The sequence below is a fragment of the Cyprinus carpio genome, chromosome B2 (genome assembly GCF_018340385.1).
Source record: "Cyprinus carpio isolate SPL01 chromosome B2, ASM1834038v1, whole genome shotgun sequence".
Taxonomy (NCBI): domain Eukaryota; kingdom Metazoa; phylum Chordata; class Actinopteri; order Cypriniformes; family Cyprinidae; genus Cyprinus; species Cyprinus carpio.
Window position 1 is genome coordinate 24,593,425 of NC_056598.1, and position 16,400 is coordinate 24,609,824.

Consider the following 16,400-nt stretch of genomic DNA (forward strand, 5'->3'; position numbering starts at 1 on the left):
TTCCCATTGACTTAAATTGTATGGACAAAAACATTTCTTTAAAATTTCCTCTTTTGTGTCCCACAAAAGTAAATAAATTCATACAAATACAGTGCAATAAATCAGTGCAGACGGTGCCTGGTTAAACTGGATTACAGGGGAATAAGATACAAGTTTGTGAACAAGATCTGAGTTTTTGGGCTGAAATGCATAAGTGGATCAAATATTTAATGTTTTTGAGTATTTAATTTAATAATGGCCATAAAAAAATTGTTATCAGGAAAGGGGCACAGATAATTATTACAACCTTGATTGTCATGAAATCTAATCAACATAAGAAGGGGGACCACATTTACATCCTATCCAAACCTCAAGGAGTAACTATGAAATTTTCAAATCACTGGGATTTAGTCTATAGAATAGAACTGAAAATGCTGATTGATTTCCATTAAAGAGGTCATGAACTGCCTTTGGGTTTTTTTATTTTGTACTGTTTTCTGAGGTCCACTTGTTAACACGATTTTCACATCAAAAAACATCATAATTTAGAAGTGCTATTACATGTTTTGTACCCCAAATGACACTGTGATGTGGCTGGCAGATTGTCATGTATGTGTTAGGTCACTTACATGTGCCAGTCGGTCAAAGCGTGCAAAGAGTTCGTTGAGCATTCGAACGAGTTCCTGAGCAGAGAGTGTGGTGGAAAGATTGGTGAAGCCCTTCACATCAGCAAAGAGAATACTGCACAAAACACACATGCACATAAATCAGCCAGAAAAATCACATTTCACAGCCGATCTTTGATTTTTAATGTGAGATAAACAGGCAGAACTTTATAAATATACAATTATACAGCTAACTGTACTGATACGTTTTAAATATACTAGTTGTGCAAGTTACGCTACTATTTTTTTTAATTAATTAAATTGATCAAAAAATGACAGTAAAAGCATTCATAATGTTACAAAAGATATCTATCTCAGATAAATACTGTTCTATTGAACTTTCAGTTTATCCAAAATCCTGGAAAAAATATAAATGTCACAGCTTCAGCAAAAATGTCAAGCAGTGAAATAGTTTTTAACATTGATAATAATGAGAAATGTTTCTTGATCACCAGATCAGCATAGTGCCTGATTTCTGAGGGATCATGTGACACTGAAGACTGATAATTTGCCATAACAGGAATAAAGTCTATTTAAAATACAGTGAAATAGAAAACAGTAGTTTGAATTGAAATTTTTTACAATATCATTGCTGTTTTTTTACTGTATTTCTGATCAAATAAATGCAGCCTTGGTAAGCAAGTGATGCCTTTCAAAAAATATTTTTAAATCTTACTGACTCTAAACATTTGAACAGTAGTGTACCTACACAAATACATTTATGTTTACAAAATTATGATGTGGAACATGCTATTTGCATAAATTTCTGTATGAAGGGATTTCATATTAAAAACAGATTAATTGACATTAAATGTTTTTTTTTATGACAGTACATGTATTGCGTCTGTGATTATCTGAATACATTTATGTTATTACATATATAGGCCTATTATATAAAACAATTTAGTAAATAGTGTAAAATTAAGGGTAAGCCATTAAAATGGCCAAAATGGCTTCATTTAAGCTCAAATGGCCATGGACTGGCATTTCTAGGGCCTATTTGGTGCTCTTATGGTGACCGACTGTGCTTTGCTGGGCTACTTGTTTGGGTTATAAAAGAGAGTGACTCAGCCATAATCAAGGATGACTGAGCCATAACAGTGGGCGACCGAGCCTTAATGGTGGATGACTGATTCAATTCCATTTGACTCTCTTCAATTCTATTCATGATGACTGTACCACAATGGAATAAATTACCTCACGTTCTCATAGCGGTGAATGTAGATACGGTGAAACTGGTGCTGTAGGTTCTCATCCTCCACGTTGGTCATATCATTAATCATCTCCAGCACTACAAAGCGTGGCAGCACCGACAAGACCAGACGCTCCTAAAACAGGTGCAGCATGGATAAAGTGCTTCATTAAACATGGACTTAAATCATTCAGTCACTGAATGCACACTAACACAAACAAAAACATAATTTTCATATTATACACATCAATTCCCTTTGAGTTTCAACCTGTTTATCAATTCAACTAGTTTACCAGTCTTACCTTTAAACTACTTCCTAAAGTAGAATTTCATTAGGAAACAGTTTTATTTTTGCATTATTTTATTATTTAACCCAACACATTAGAATGTGACACAACTTCCTTTTACTGCAATGACAGCTTCAAGTAATTTTTATCCAGTGTTAGTTCTCTTAATTGTTCACCAGTCAATCAAATAACCCCAGATGTCCAGCAGACAGGGCTAAATATAAATGCATAACAGTGTCTAACATAATTTCCCAAAAATGTAGATTGTAGCCAAATATGTTAAAGCTGAAACTAAAAGTAATTGCAAAAAATATTTTAAAAAATATTTTTTGAGCCAGTATTGTGGTGTTGGGCTGGTCAGATGCATAAAGACACAGCACAGTGTTTACACTTTTTATGAGAAATATCACTAACAGCTGCCTCTCCACAATAGTTTGGCTGAGGTAGGAGAAAGTATTTTCAAATATCAAAAAATTACACACCTCAGCTATAATTCACCTTTGTCACACTGCATGGATAAAGAGCAGGCACTGCAAATATGCATTCAAAAAGCCAGAGTTTGTACTCTCACCACTGGCTGGGCTGAAAGCAGGGGAAATTTGGATAGATGGGCATACAAAAGAAGAGGAAATGCAAGCACACATACACACACAGTGGTACCAGCATGGGCTCCACTTGACCGGCAAATAAAACCCACTTCAGCAAACAGCCGGAGAGCTCTCAGAGAAAGAGATGGGTGGGGGAGGGTGGAGATGGAGAGAGATTCCCTAAGGAGCCTCGGAACCTTTCTACACTAGCCTTCTGTCCCCATGAGATGCTGTTCTCATCTTTAAATCAATTACTCTCACCCATTGCGGCCTATTGCTGGTGAAGAAGTGTGATATAACAACATTACGTTTGTGCATGAGTGTGCACACACTTTTAAAAGGCTGGGGTCAGTCAGCTTTTTTGGAAACGAACTCAGCAAGGAGGTATTAAACTGATCAAAAGTGACAGTAAATGCATTTATACTATTACAAAAGATTTCTATTTCAAATAAATGTTGTTCCTTTGAACTGTCTTTCTCAAAGAATCCTGAAAAAAAAATATATATTACATGTTCAATAAAAAAATAAAAAGATAATCAGAGAGCACAACTGTTTTTACATTGATAATAATCAATGTTTTTATTAATGAGGATCATGACTGGAGTAATGGCTGCTGAAAGATTCATGTTTGCCATCACAGAAATAAATTACATATATAAATACACTTAAAAAGAAATTTTAAACTATAATAATATTTTACAATATTACTGTTTTTGTAATCAAATAAATGAAGCCTTGTCGAGCAAATATTACTGTTTTTGTAATCAAATAAATGAAGCCTTGTCGAGCAAAAGAGACTTAGTTCAAAAACATTGAAATAATCATACGTGTTGTGTACTATAGTACAACCATTCTCTCTTTACCATGGAAACCTCAGCTCTTTTTTTTGGCTCTTTTTTTTTGGCTATACTGTAAAATCATAATAATAGTTGAATGGATGGCAGTGGCCAATACAATGCTAATGTAAAACAGAATTCAAGCAAATTCATAGCAAAAACTTACACAATTATTTATTTAAATTTAAAAACAGAAATGGTTTACTCTTCACTGACAAAGCTGCTGGCAGAATAAACATTTCTCTTTAGTGATCAAAAAGACAGTTAACAAAAATTGTCAAATATTGGCTGATTAATTGGTCTGTATGACAGACACGTCTAACACTAGGAGTAATTGGTATAATTGGCCAGAAAGTATGATTAGCATTGCAATTTGTTGAAGATGTTATTTTGTTTACCCCACATACAGTATACTTACACTTCCTGGAAACATCCTAAAGCACATGAGCCACTAACACGTTTACACGTGTCACGCGAGTGTGTGTGAAGGAAACTTTCAAAGTTTGCGAACACTAACCTGTCGCTGGTTCTCGGTCTCCAGGCGGAGACGTGCCTCGATGCACCTGCGTGTCTCCAGAAAGGCCTGTCGCTGGGCGCGGTCTGACAGGTAGCTGATAAACATCCCTGCAGTGTTTATACATAAGAACAGCAGCACCTGAGCTAACAGCTGAAGAGAGAGAGAAGAAAAACAGAGAATTTAAACAACCTTAAGAAATTAGAGCGCTAAACTGCAGGTGAAACTACTCTACATCCATTTATCAGCTGTATATGCCCATACAGTATGTGGAATTTTACACTGGAAACTCGAACACAAAAACAGCATAAACAGTGTCCAAAAGTAATATTTTGAAACATGAGCTAATGGCGAGTGAATTAAAAACATCTTCCAGCAATAAATATGAAACAATAACTTGAATTTTTACTAAAAATATATTTTTGGCATTACGACAATGGGATATCTTTGCTGTTTGTTGTTCATTGTGTCACTGCCAGCATTATCGTGCAAGATGGACCTGCACAGTGACTCAAACAAGCAGAGAAACAATGATTTTGTCCTCATGTTTTAATTTTGGTAGATTAATGTAAAGAACATTTCCTCATTTAGCAGATACCAGCCACTGCCAAGTGAGTTTATTTACTCGCCAAAGGCTTTTTTTCTTTTGCATTTGGCAAGTGTAAATTTCAGACCATAAGCATACAAGAGAAAAATACTTAAATGGTTAATTTAAATGCAATACTATTCCCTAGGAGACAGAAGCTAAATGTCATCTTTCTCTCTATTTCACACAAACACACACAGAGACACACATGTGCATACATAATTGCACATTAATGTGAATTTAATAAATGTCAGTCATATACTAGAGGCAGAGTACAATATTTTACAGTAAATAAGCATGCTATTATTTTAAATGACTCATTTAAAAGCAAAAGCAAAGAGGTTTTAAAGAAACTGTGTATTTTGTGTTCACTTTTCAGGTCCAATTATTTAACTGTTAACTGTGTCACTGTTTAGATTCATAAATTCATACATAATTCAAACCTCATACACACTGTGATTTTCTTATGATAAACCTGTCAAAATATTGAGTCTATATAAAGCTAAAACCATGCTGTTCAATTTTTTTTTTTTTTTGTCTTCCTTGCATATCTTATGTACAACTACATTAGAACTGAACAAACTAAATCACATTTACAAACACGTCACTTACTTCAAGTGATTTGCATGTTTTAGTTTGAAAAAAATAACAACAACATGAATTAGCCTGTTCTCCTACCATGCATTTCCAATTGCTTTCCATTTTCTGATTGGCTTATTACAACCCAGTAGAAACCAAGCAAACAAAACAAAGGACTCATCCTGCCCATCCACTGGGGGGATTCACAGAGGTCATAGAAAATTGGGGATTTATGCCAAATTGACTCATAAACACAACATGTTTAAGTTATTTAATCTGTATTAAACCAGTTAGCCCTCTGGAATCAATAAGATATCAAATATACTGACTTTCTAATAAATGTAGACACATTTTCATATAAGACTGACAGTTAGGCCACAAAAAATAAATAAATAAAAAATAAATAAAAATTTGATTAAAGCCTTCCAAAATTGTAATCTCCAGAATGATTGGCTGGCTGCTAAGACATTTTCAGGGCTCAACAGAGTGAATATATTGTATTTACAAGGTATAATTAGTGTCTAATTAGGCAGTTTTGATTTTATATCAAGATCATATACAGTCACCAACAACATAAGATACACTCTTTCTGTTTTTCCAGTAAAGTAGCCACAGAGGCATAGCAAATATGTTATATACACAGAGGTGCATATTTATATTTAGACATGGGAACAAACACTGTTAGTTTACTGCATTTGGAACATATACTGTCATGCCTCTCGGAGGAATCCAAAAATACACACGCTTTACCAAACATGTCGTGAAATCTCCGGAGAGTATGATGTAACCACCTGCAATAATTAACACTCTAAAACAATCACTGCAGAAACATGTTTAAGCATGTCTCTGCACCTATTACTACAAAAGCCTCATAGGCATTTGTGTGTGCGTGTGTATATGCGCACGTCGGTGAGACACATCCCTCATGGGAATATACATTTTATGACTGATTAACGAGTCCCCCCATCCTTTACAGTTTCAATTACTTCAGTTTTTTTGTCCTGCGGGGGCATTAAAGGGCTGCCATTTCAGACAGAGGCCCCTAATTAATACAACCCCTCCAGCACACACACACATACTGTACTGTACACACACACACATAGCAGAATTAATGCAGTAAACATCATCAACATTCAGGAATCAAGATAGCATGCAAATTTACTAAAATATGACTTTTAATATTTGTAATCTTTGCTGTTTGTAATTGTAAATGATATTTACAAACACATAAACAACACCAGCTTGCATTTTAGCAATGTGTGTGTAACAATATACAATAGCACACACACAGAGAGGTCAGTGATGTGGACCGTTTTAATAGGAAAGCTCATTATTTCAGATTTTTCCTATTCAAATCACTGACCTTAAAAAAAACCACCATCTCACATTGCACAAATCCCTCTCCACATATGAAAACATGAACAGCCTACAGACTAATGAAGATGAGTCTTTGTGCATTATTAGAATATTACTCTTAACCAATAACCATATACATGGTCAGTTACTCTTTTTAGCTTTACCTTTATCTACAGATTTTCCCAGTGTCATATTAATACGTTTTAAATCAGTTCCCCACCGGGTAGTTCATCACAGTAATAATTATGGCTATGATCCACTAATATTTAAACATAATAAATATTTGTTTGTGAAATGTTTTTGCATAAAACATATGGAGGCCTGTTTCTGCCTCAGAATAAAAAAGGTAACTGTAACAGATACTTTTTTGTGAGGTATAAAGTTTTTAAAGTTTTGTGAGGTATACTTATGAGAAAAGATCAAAATATTAGTGAGACATAAGACTCAATTATGAGAACTAGTCCCAACTGTTAGACACAAAGTCACAATTATAAGAAATACTCTCGAATGTAAGATATGGATTTGCAACTGTGAAATACAAAGTTGCTATTAGGAGAACAAAAGCCCCAATTGTAAGATATCAAATCCAAACCGTTAGATGTAAAGTTGCAATTATGAGAAACAGTCCCAATTGTGAGATATAAAGGTGAAAGTACAAGAACAGGTTTCTACAGAAAATAGTGCTTCTGCTACCTTTATTTAAAATAAATGCCATTTGGATTGGTATTTTACTTATGAAATTATATTCATTTCTATGTGCAGCATAAATATTAAAATATGTTTTGGAGCCACTGTACATTTCATACAGTGTGTGTGTGTGTGCGCGCGCCCATCAGCTTAACACAGCAGGAGAATTAACAGAACAAATCTGACTATACAGTTAAATCACCGACTTTTAAATTAATGCTTCAAAGCAGACACACACACAGTGCACTTCAACTATAGTCTTTAACACCATAATTATCTCAGCAAAGTACAGTGATATCCGTCAGCATGCAGCAGAAATTGTTAAGAGTGATTGACTCCTATTAACTACAGCAAATAAAATCAAAATCAAAAATCAAAATAACAACTGCACAGTGGCTCGCAGACCAACAGATCTAATGAAACTGTTAATATCAACACTGTACTCCAGCCAGAGAGTATTCACCATGCTGAGGAGCTGAACTGAGATTTAATTAACACTCCATTTAATTACTGGGGTTGATTACAGTTGTAAAATGCTGCTCTAAGATTTCCCATAGATGGGCTGCTGCTGTCCACTGATAATTCAACCGGTGAGCAGAAACATTATGATACCCAACTGATGAACTTTGAAATAATTTGTAATCAATAATATTGCTTCCTCCAGCAAACAAAGTCCAGCCCTTGTTGTTATCTCACATCCAAATCCAGTGACACACTTGTTTAGGAGTGTTTTGTACTATTTCCAATTGCTTGATATGTGCATATTTCTCTCCTGTTACAGATGAGATGACATTTTCACTGGGAAAATCAAAATTATGAATAGAGGTCTCAGATTTTAGCCATGAAGCAATGGTTTTTAGGTTCGAAATGTCTTAATAATGGATTTATTTATTACAAACACAGGTTTTTGATTCATAAAACATGAACTAATATACTGGAATCATGTTTTTTCCAGTTGTTTTGACTCTCATTATGATGGGACCTATTCACTGCAAAAGATCCACTGGTGAGCAAGTGATGCTAAATTTCTAAATCTGTTTTTAGATGTGAGGTGTGTTTGAGTAAACATATAGCAAATTTTCATTTTTGGATGAACTATTCCTTTAAACCCCACAACCTTTTCCCCTGACAGCCAAGACCTTTAAGTGCTATACAGAAGACTCATTGCACCAAGAGCACTTTTACTAATTTTATTCCCAGCACTTTTCACCACATCACAATCTATTTTAAATTACTGTAATGGTCAGAGTAGATGTTGTATTTATTTTGATTATACAGTCAGTTTAATATTTTGGTGTTTTTTATTCCACTGGAAATTTTTCCTGAGAGGTTACTAACTGACACCCTGTACACAACAGCATTTTGATCAGTTGTTGATATTATTATATTAACACAGTATTTAGATTCAAAACAGCATTTAGATTAGTTTTGAGCAGTAGAGTCTACTTTTATCCATCACTCATTGTCCCATTGTGTTGTCAAATTAAATATTACTGAGCTCTATTATGAAGCCAAAAACTCAACACTGCATTTCCATTCTGGCTTTCTGCCATTTCTTTAATGTAAAACCAGGACAATCCAGCTTTCTCGCTGGAAGCTGTTGTGGTCTGTCTCAGATATTTTCCCTAATCAAACCCGATGCATCGGACCGTTACCTACTAATCCAGACCGTGTTGCCCTCTACAGTGTAATACTGATCTCAGGACAATTTACATTGTCATTGTTAGCAGCAGCCGATTGTTCTGAAGGTTTTGATTACACGGCAGGACCATCTACAGTGTCAGCGATCAAGTGCTAGATTGAAAAATACATTATTAATCACTCAGACATAAAAACTTTTAATTGACCAGGCAGCCGGCCGTTATTGATCTCTGTACATGTGTGAAAATCTCCATGAGCAAAATGGACCATGAATGTGTTCTGTGTGTGCTCATCGTACACAAAGTGTGTACAGAAAAGTTTCTGCACGTACCACTGGATTCTGCGTCATAGGCTTTGCTAGACCCCATTTATTTAATCTAATCCCCCCAAAAATCTGTACCAAATTCAGCCTTTTTTCAAAATGTGACCTCTCTCTTCACGTTTGCTGAAAATAGCAGCTGCAGCAAGCTGTCTGAAGTTATTTCACTCTGAATCCTTCGCTTAAACTAAACTTTGTTATATTAAGTATCATCTTTCCCTCAAGTCAATGGCAGATCACGGCATATGTAGGGCAGCAATGTTCGGCACGGAGCGCTGCCCCCACAAACAGTGCTCTACTTCTCTGTTCCACAAAATGCGACAAAAGAAGCTACTTAAATATAAAAAATATTAGCATATATATTTTGGACCCTTATGTCACACTTCTGGGTTTCATTGTATTAGATACAAAATATTGAACCAAGTCATATCTGCAAACAAATGATGCTAGAGCTTTTCTCTGAACTAACATCACGTTTTTTTGTTATAGAAACCACTGTTAAAAACTTTGGGGTCTGTAAGATTTTTTTTACATTAATTAATACTTTTATTCAGCAAGGACGCATTCAATTCAACAGAAGTGACTGTAAAGATGACATTTATAATGTTACAAAATATTTTTGATTAAAATAAATGCTTTTTTAAAAAAAAAAAAAAAAAAGTCGCATTTTCCACAAAAGTATTAAACAGCTGTTTTTAACGTTGATAAAAGAAAATTCAGCTTTACAATCACAGAAATAAATTACATTTTAAAATATTTTCAAATAGAAAATGATGATTTTAAATTGTAATAATATTTCACAATATTACTGTTTTACTGTGTAGTGCATTTATTGCCAGTCAAGCAAGATTTGAACTTGTACTGAAAGCAGGAAATACTCTTCTGACCTACATCAACACCCTGCACTTCTATCGACAATCTGTCCTACTGCACACAACACTCTCACACTAGTCTGGTGGAGTTTGTGAAGTGCCTTATAAATGATTGATGGACATCCTGCATGAGTTTCCATAAACCCAGAGAAAGCACAAGAAAGCAAGCGCATGCTAACTGACGTCCATCTTACCCAAGCAATGACGACATTCTACATACGTAGCACTAAACACCGAAGCAGGTGTGCAGTCAGGTCTAAAGGTGTGTGTGTGTGTGTGTGTGTGTGTGTGAGAGAGCATGTCCTGCAGTATGAGCGAAAGAGAGGGAAACAGAGATGGGAAACGAAGAGATGCTGGCAGACAAGTGTGTGAGTCAGAGAGCCCTTCTCTATATCTCCCTCCCACGCTTGCTATTTTTACAGTCTACCTCACAGCATCTTCGACCACTGCTTGGACACACATACACATTTTTGGGTCTGATTGGCTGAGTTTGGCTATTTTGACCTGAATCTGCATACAGACATCTGGATCTGTCCTGAATCTGTGTGTGAAAGGACACCAAACAACTCTGTCTGTCTGCCTCTCTCTGCTGTGATCACAGTGAATAATTTTTGCACACTATAATTAACTCGCATGGCTTCCTGTCTCCTCACTGTTGTATGTGTCTGTGAGCTTGTTTTTGTGTACAGCACATTCGCTTGTTTGTGTACAGCATGTGTGTGTTTGTGTGCAGGTGAAAGCCACAAAATAACTGTAGTGCCACTATGACTCAATTTAAATGTGATATGATCACATGTGGAGTGAAACGACCTCAGGTCATCTTGTCATTTAGAATCTCTTACCATCTGACAGAGAGAAAAAGAGGCTTTGCTGATCAGAATACAAACACATGCAACCGCGTCAATGCAATGTATAAGGGATAGTTCACCTAAAAATTCAAATCATGTTGATCAAAACCTGTATGAACACTGTGGAGCACAAAATAAGAAATTTTGAAGAACACTGGTGTCCAAACTACTTTGAACCCCATTGACCTTCAATATAAAGACAAAAAGACATTTTTCAAAATATCATCTTTCGTGTTCCACAAGAAGTAAACGACATATGTTTTCATTTTGTGTGAACTATTCCTTTAATTCACTCATATTTTTGTCATTTTTGTTTTTGTAAATATACACAATTTGTTTTGCAAATGTCTTTTTAAATATATTGGAAGAGCTCACAATGTTCAAGCTCTCATCAGATATTGAAATGTATAAGTGACTGCAGTGCTCTAATATAACTGCTTTGCCGCATTCACGAGCTCTTCGTGACCTTTACTGACCTCTATAAAATTTAAACCACAAAAACAAGCCATCAGTATCAGACAACAGCACGACGTATACTGCGAAGAACGACCTTATAATGTCACTTTCAGCACCACGTTGGATGGACAGCGACCGTTGCGCTTGGTTAAATGCTTCGAGCGCTGAAAACATCCAGAGTTGCACTCAAACTTGGCATGATGCAATATCGCACATTTATCTGTCTCACCTGATTCGTGGAGATCTGTGCTCGAGGGGGCACCAACAGCTGGATCGCGATGTGCAGCGCGGAGGTCAGCAGTCCCGCCACGATGGCCCAGGTGAGAGGCAGCGGCAGCATGCTGTAGGTGGCAAAGAGCGTGAAGAGCACGTACCCTATCCCATCCCCGAGCAAACCGTAGCCCAGTCCCGTCGCGAGGATCTGCGTGGCCATGGCGACCCAGGTCACCACGCCGCTGTACTGCAGGTAACCGTGCGAGCTCGTGTCCTTGCGCACCACCACCAGAGCGCAGATGACCACCTCGATGCCCGTGAAGAAGCCGAGCAGCATTCCTTTGATCGGGTCCATCGGCGTGGACGCCAGGGTCAGGTGCAGCACGAGCAGGGTCAGCTTGGTCACCACGTCCAGAATGTTCATGACCACCACCGACTTCCGTCGCTGGCCCAGGAAGTAGCGCTGGTACAGGCGCTCGAGGTCCCTGGACTTGAAGGCGTAGCGCAGCGTGGGGAAGATGACCCCGCGGTACGTGTAGCCCCAGCTCAGAAAGAAGTCGGAGTTGCTGGGCGCGCAGTCGATCTGCAGGAAACCCAGGTCGCTGCTCGAGCGCTCGGGGAAGACTTTAGTGCCGCCGTTGTTGTGCCGGTCGCTCACCGACGTCCTGCCGGCGGACTGTTTGCGCGAGCCCTGTGCGTGAGACTCGTCTGGTGAGACGGGTTTAGGGCTGTGCTCGTGAATGAAGCGCTGCTCGGTGATGTGTCGCACGGCGTTCTGCCACAGCAGGCGCTTCGGTCGGTTCCCGTTGTTGTTGCTGGGGGTCTTGTTGATGGTGTACAGCTCCTCGCTCGCGCTGGAACAGCGAACCTCAGACAACTCCATTGTTTCTAACGCGGTTCTATTTACCCACGCGCGTTCCTTGAACAGAGACAGCGAAGACGAGCAGGTGTGTGCGAGGAAGAATGAAGGCGAACCGAACGGATAGTGGAGAACGCATCGGGACAAGCAGACTGGTCCCACGGCAGCTGCCGCTCATCATCATACGTCTTGTCCTCCGCGAACGTCAGAGCGATTCGGTCGCGCTGGCTCGTGCCATTTGGCTACAGCATGGCATGCGCCCGCTGGCGTGCTGGAAAACAGCGCATATTAACGCGGTCTGACGAAGAAAATGCCCCCCGTTGTCTGCACTGCTGCAGGAGATCTTGGTGTGGCTCTTTTCTTTTTAACGTAACCAGAGTGCACATACAAGAATGTTAAGAGTCCTTTTCACAACGCCATTCCGCGGTACAGTCCAGTCTTTTACTATATGTGCGTCTTCTGTGGTATGCTTTCCTCTCAAGAACTGTCTCCAGGAATCTTTCTCATATCCAGAAGTGAGGATTAGGGTTGGAGGGGTGTCGAGAAGACCTTCCTCTTTGTCAGTTTTGGGGGTGTCGGATAGCACAACCGTTCGCGAGGGATATGGAGTGCTGAAATCCAAGAAACATATCACATAAAACAAACAAACAGCAAGCCTAAACAAAAGAAACGTTTGTATCAGTCAGTGATGATTCAGAAGGCTTCTGTGATGTTATACAGAAGCATTCAGTGCGTCCGCGCTCATCTGGTGGAGATGGTATTTACACTGAGCGAAAGAGAGAGAGGAGGAGGAGTGTGTGTGTTCGACTGAGTCTTCCCGACGTCACGAGCTCCTTGCCTCTTTTTCCTCCCCGCGCGCAGCTTTTGTTTCGGTCCTGAGCACCGCAGAGGAGCGCGCGCTGTCAGTACAGTGTGGGAACACAAAGCATTTAAGAAAATAATCTAGGTTACGTCTGCTTTCTATAACAGAAAATAGATTTCTAAGTTTAACCAAAACCAAAATTAACACTAAAATGATTATTCATTTATTATTAATAGCTAATACATAGGCATAAATATAACAATAAAACTCTATAAATAGCTTCTCTTTGCATAGGAAGTCAGAACTTCAATGATTTCATACATTTATTCACAAAACCCCCTTTGGTCACACATACGTCTACTTGAAAAATATCTCAAAATCACTTAAAATAGTCGCATCCTTCTGCTTCCAAAACAAAAAACTGTAGGCCTATTTTCTACTGTGCCTTCATAATTGGTACCCCCAATGATTGGAATCAAAACAAAAACATTTACATTTGTAATAATTTAGGCCTATTCATTTAATTAAAAAGTATGGCTAGTTAAGCGCTTATGAAACGTTTTTTGTCTGTTAGTTTCAGTTCGCTAATTTATGGATGCTATTTCTTTTAATTTCGTAAGTTGCAGTATGCATTGTTTATTAATTTTTATTTGGGCCTTTATTTTGATGTTATTTGTTTTTGTTTCCTAATTGTCCTCATTCCATTTTCCAAGAGTACAATATCCGTCTAACTGCCGTCGTTTTCAATAAGAAAGCGCGACTTGTCCGGTAAAAATAGAGAAAAAAAAAAAAAACCTCAAGTATTATTAAAGTTATATTGCAATTGGCGTTTATCATTTTATCGAAATTTCCGGGTTATTTTAAGCAACATAACACACTTAGCTCGAGTGCCGTTACCGTGACTCACCGGCTAATCGTCTTTTTCAAATATTTTACAGCGGGAGACACTAACCGCGGCGGATCAAAGCGGGGAGACAGCGCCTCGCGAGTGACTCATCACGTCCCCCGCTCGCGCTGCCGGCTCTTTAACGGGTGTGGGATTGTACCATACGACACTATTTTCCAGGAGTTTCTCTATGCGTTGCTCACTTCCTTACTTTTTTCTGCTTGCTCTGAAAAAAGAGGGATGATAAACTGCCACCGGAAACTCGCTCACCAGCTGCTCTGGGCCTCCGCATCACCCCACTGTTACACTCATTCAGTTCATAAAAATCAATGAATCAAATCTAGCTGATAGGCTACCAGTCTACCTAAAATAAGTGAATAAAGTCTATCTACAGTAATACCAGGGCTGGGTCATGGTCCTGCAAAACCCCTTCTAACTCCTATCATCGCTTATGGCACACCCCTTATCCGACTTGAAGCACAAGCGTGATTTGGCAAAATTCATCTTTTATAACATAAATACTGGGGGTCCTGGTCTAACAGTTCTGCTGTTGCATTGAATGCGGCCCACAAAACAATCAAAACCTTGACTCATTTCAAATTGTTCACCTAAAGATAACAATTCTATCACCTTTACTCAACTTTATGTTATTTCAAACCTTTCTTTTATGACGAAGTTTATCAGAATGTTGATGCTTTACTCTGAAAACGCACAGTGGACGGCAATTAGCCTATCTAAGCTCCAAAGAGGACAAAAATACTGTAAAAGTATGATTAAACTAAACAACTCAGGCACCATATTACAAGTTATTTGAAGCCAAACGACAGCTTTGTTTTGAAGAACAGAAATGAATATACGCATTAATCCATATTGAAATATGGCATGCTGTGATCAGTTTTATGAGACCAATGGTGACGTCAAATCGGTGTCTTCGTGTGCCAGGTTTGAACATGCTCAGTGTTCCTAAGAAAAAGTCATACAGGTTTGGAATGACAAGAGGATGAGTAAATGTTGACAAAATCTGTAATTCCATTAAAGTTCTTCTGAGGATTCTGTTGGCCAAACATCAAATCACCATCAAACCAGTGTCTGATTCATCTTTATTTAGAACTATTACTTGGTCACATAAACACATACTGTACACCACTGTTAAATAGCTTGGGGTTGGTCAGATTTTTAAAGGCTGCATCTTGTGCTCATCAAGGCTGCATTTATCGTATCATAAATACAGTAAAAAGTAACACTGTGAAATTTTATTATCACAGTTTAGAGGGGGGTGGGATTGGGAAAGGCCCTCAAGCTGGGATTCAAACTCGGGACACCCGTAATGCAACGGAATCATACGTCAATGCACTTGCCCACTAGGCTAATCGGCACCAACAGCCTTCAGAAATCTTTTTAATATTTAGATTTAATTCTCATAAAAACATTTCTTCATAAAAAACATGTTTATTTGGTTAATATTTTTGTGGAAACTACAATACTTTTTAAAACTGAAATATTTTGTAATAATGTTCTTTCTAAAAAAATTAGATATATTCACATTTATTCATATGTTTGTCAGATATGAGGACTGCTGAAAATATTTATTAAGGACACACTATTGCAAAATACAATACATGAGTCATGAACAAAACATGAGGAGCGACATACACGTACGTATCTGAAGATGTCTTGCTGTATATAACAGCGTCACTCTGCGTTTGAGTGCGGTTTGCATGTTGTGCAATCTAAGGTGGAGGAGGCGGCTACTGTCAGGATGAGTGATGTACGCGGGCTGATTATACTGCTAATGATGTCAACTGAGGAACTGGTGAAGACGTGAATGAAGACACAATGTCATTTGAGTGTTTATGCAAGAAAAGCATCACGTTTAAGGAGGAATCAAATAAAACTGAGTCACGTTTTTCATGATTAAGTCTGTGAATGCAGCCATGGTGCTTTTATAGACCAAAGCCTGAGTGTGAGTGCCTATTTGCACATTTTGGTGGTTCATTGTTTGGTTTCTAATTAAAGTGTGACATTTTAGACGATCCCATTGAGGTGCAAGAGTCAGATCTCTTTCTCTCATTCTCTCTGTTTAGTTAAATGTGAATCAGATGAGAACAGGTCAACCTCATGGCTTTTATCTCAAAATCAGAATATTAGAATGATTTTTGAAGTATCATGTGACACTGAAGACTGAAGTAATGATGCTAAATATTTAGCTTTGCATCACAGGAATAAATTACATTTA

General features: G+C 37.9%; 1 protein-coding gene across 2 annotated transcripts in view; it reads right to left on the reverse strand.

Annotated features, from left to right (window-relative positions):
- Positions 1-13,302, reverse strand: part of LOC109049343 (adenylate cyclase type 8-like) — a 45,168-nt gene extending 31,866 nt beyond the window's left edge. Inside the window, exons 1-4 of one of the 2 annotated variants that reach the window (XM_042718792.1) lie at positions 11,634-13,302; positions 4,064-4,213; positions 1,842-1,972; positions 609-720 (exon numbers count right to left, since the gene is read on the reverse strand). In XM_042718792.1, the coding sequence (XP_042574726.1) occupies positions 609-720; positions 1,842-1,972; positions 4,064-4,213; positions 11,634-12,500 (1,260 nt within the window). In that variant the 5' untranslated portion in view covers positions 12,501-13,302. The remainder of the gene's footprint in view (positions 1-608; positions 721-1,841; positions 1,973-4,063; positions 4,214-11,633) is intronic. The other variant, XM_042718793.1, reaches the window with a different exon arrangement.
- Between the last annotated feature and the right edge of the window lie 3,098 nt (positions 13,303-16,400).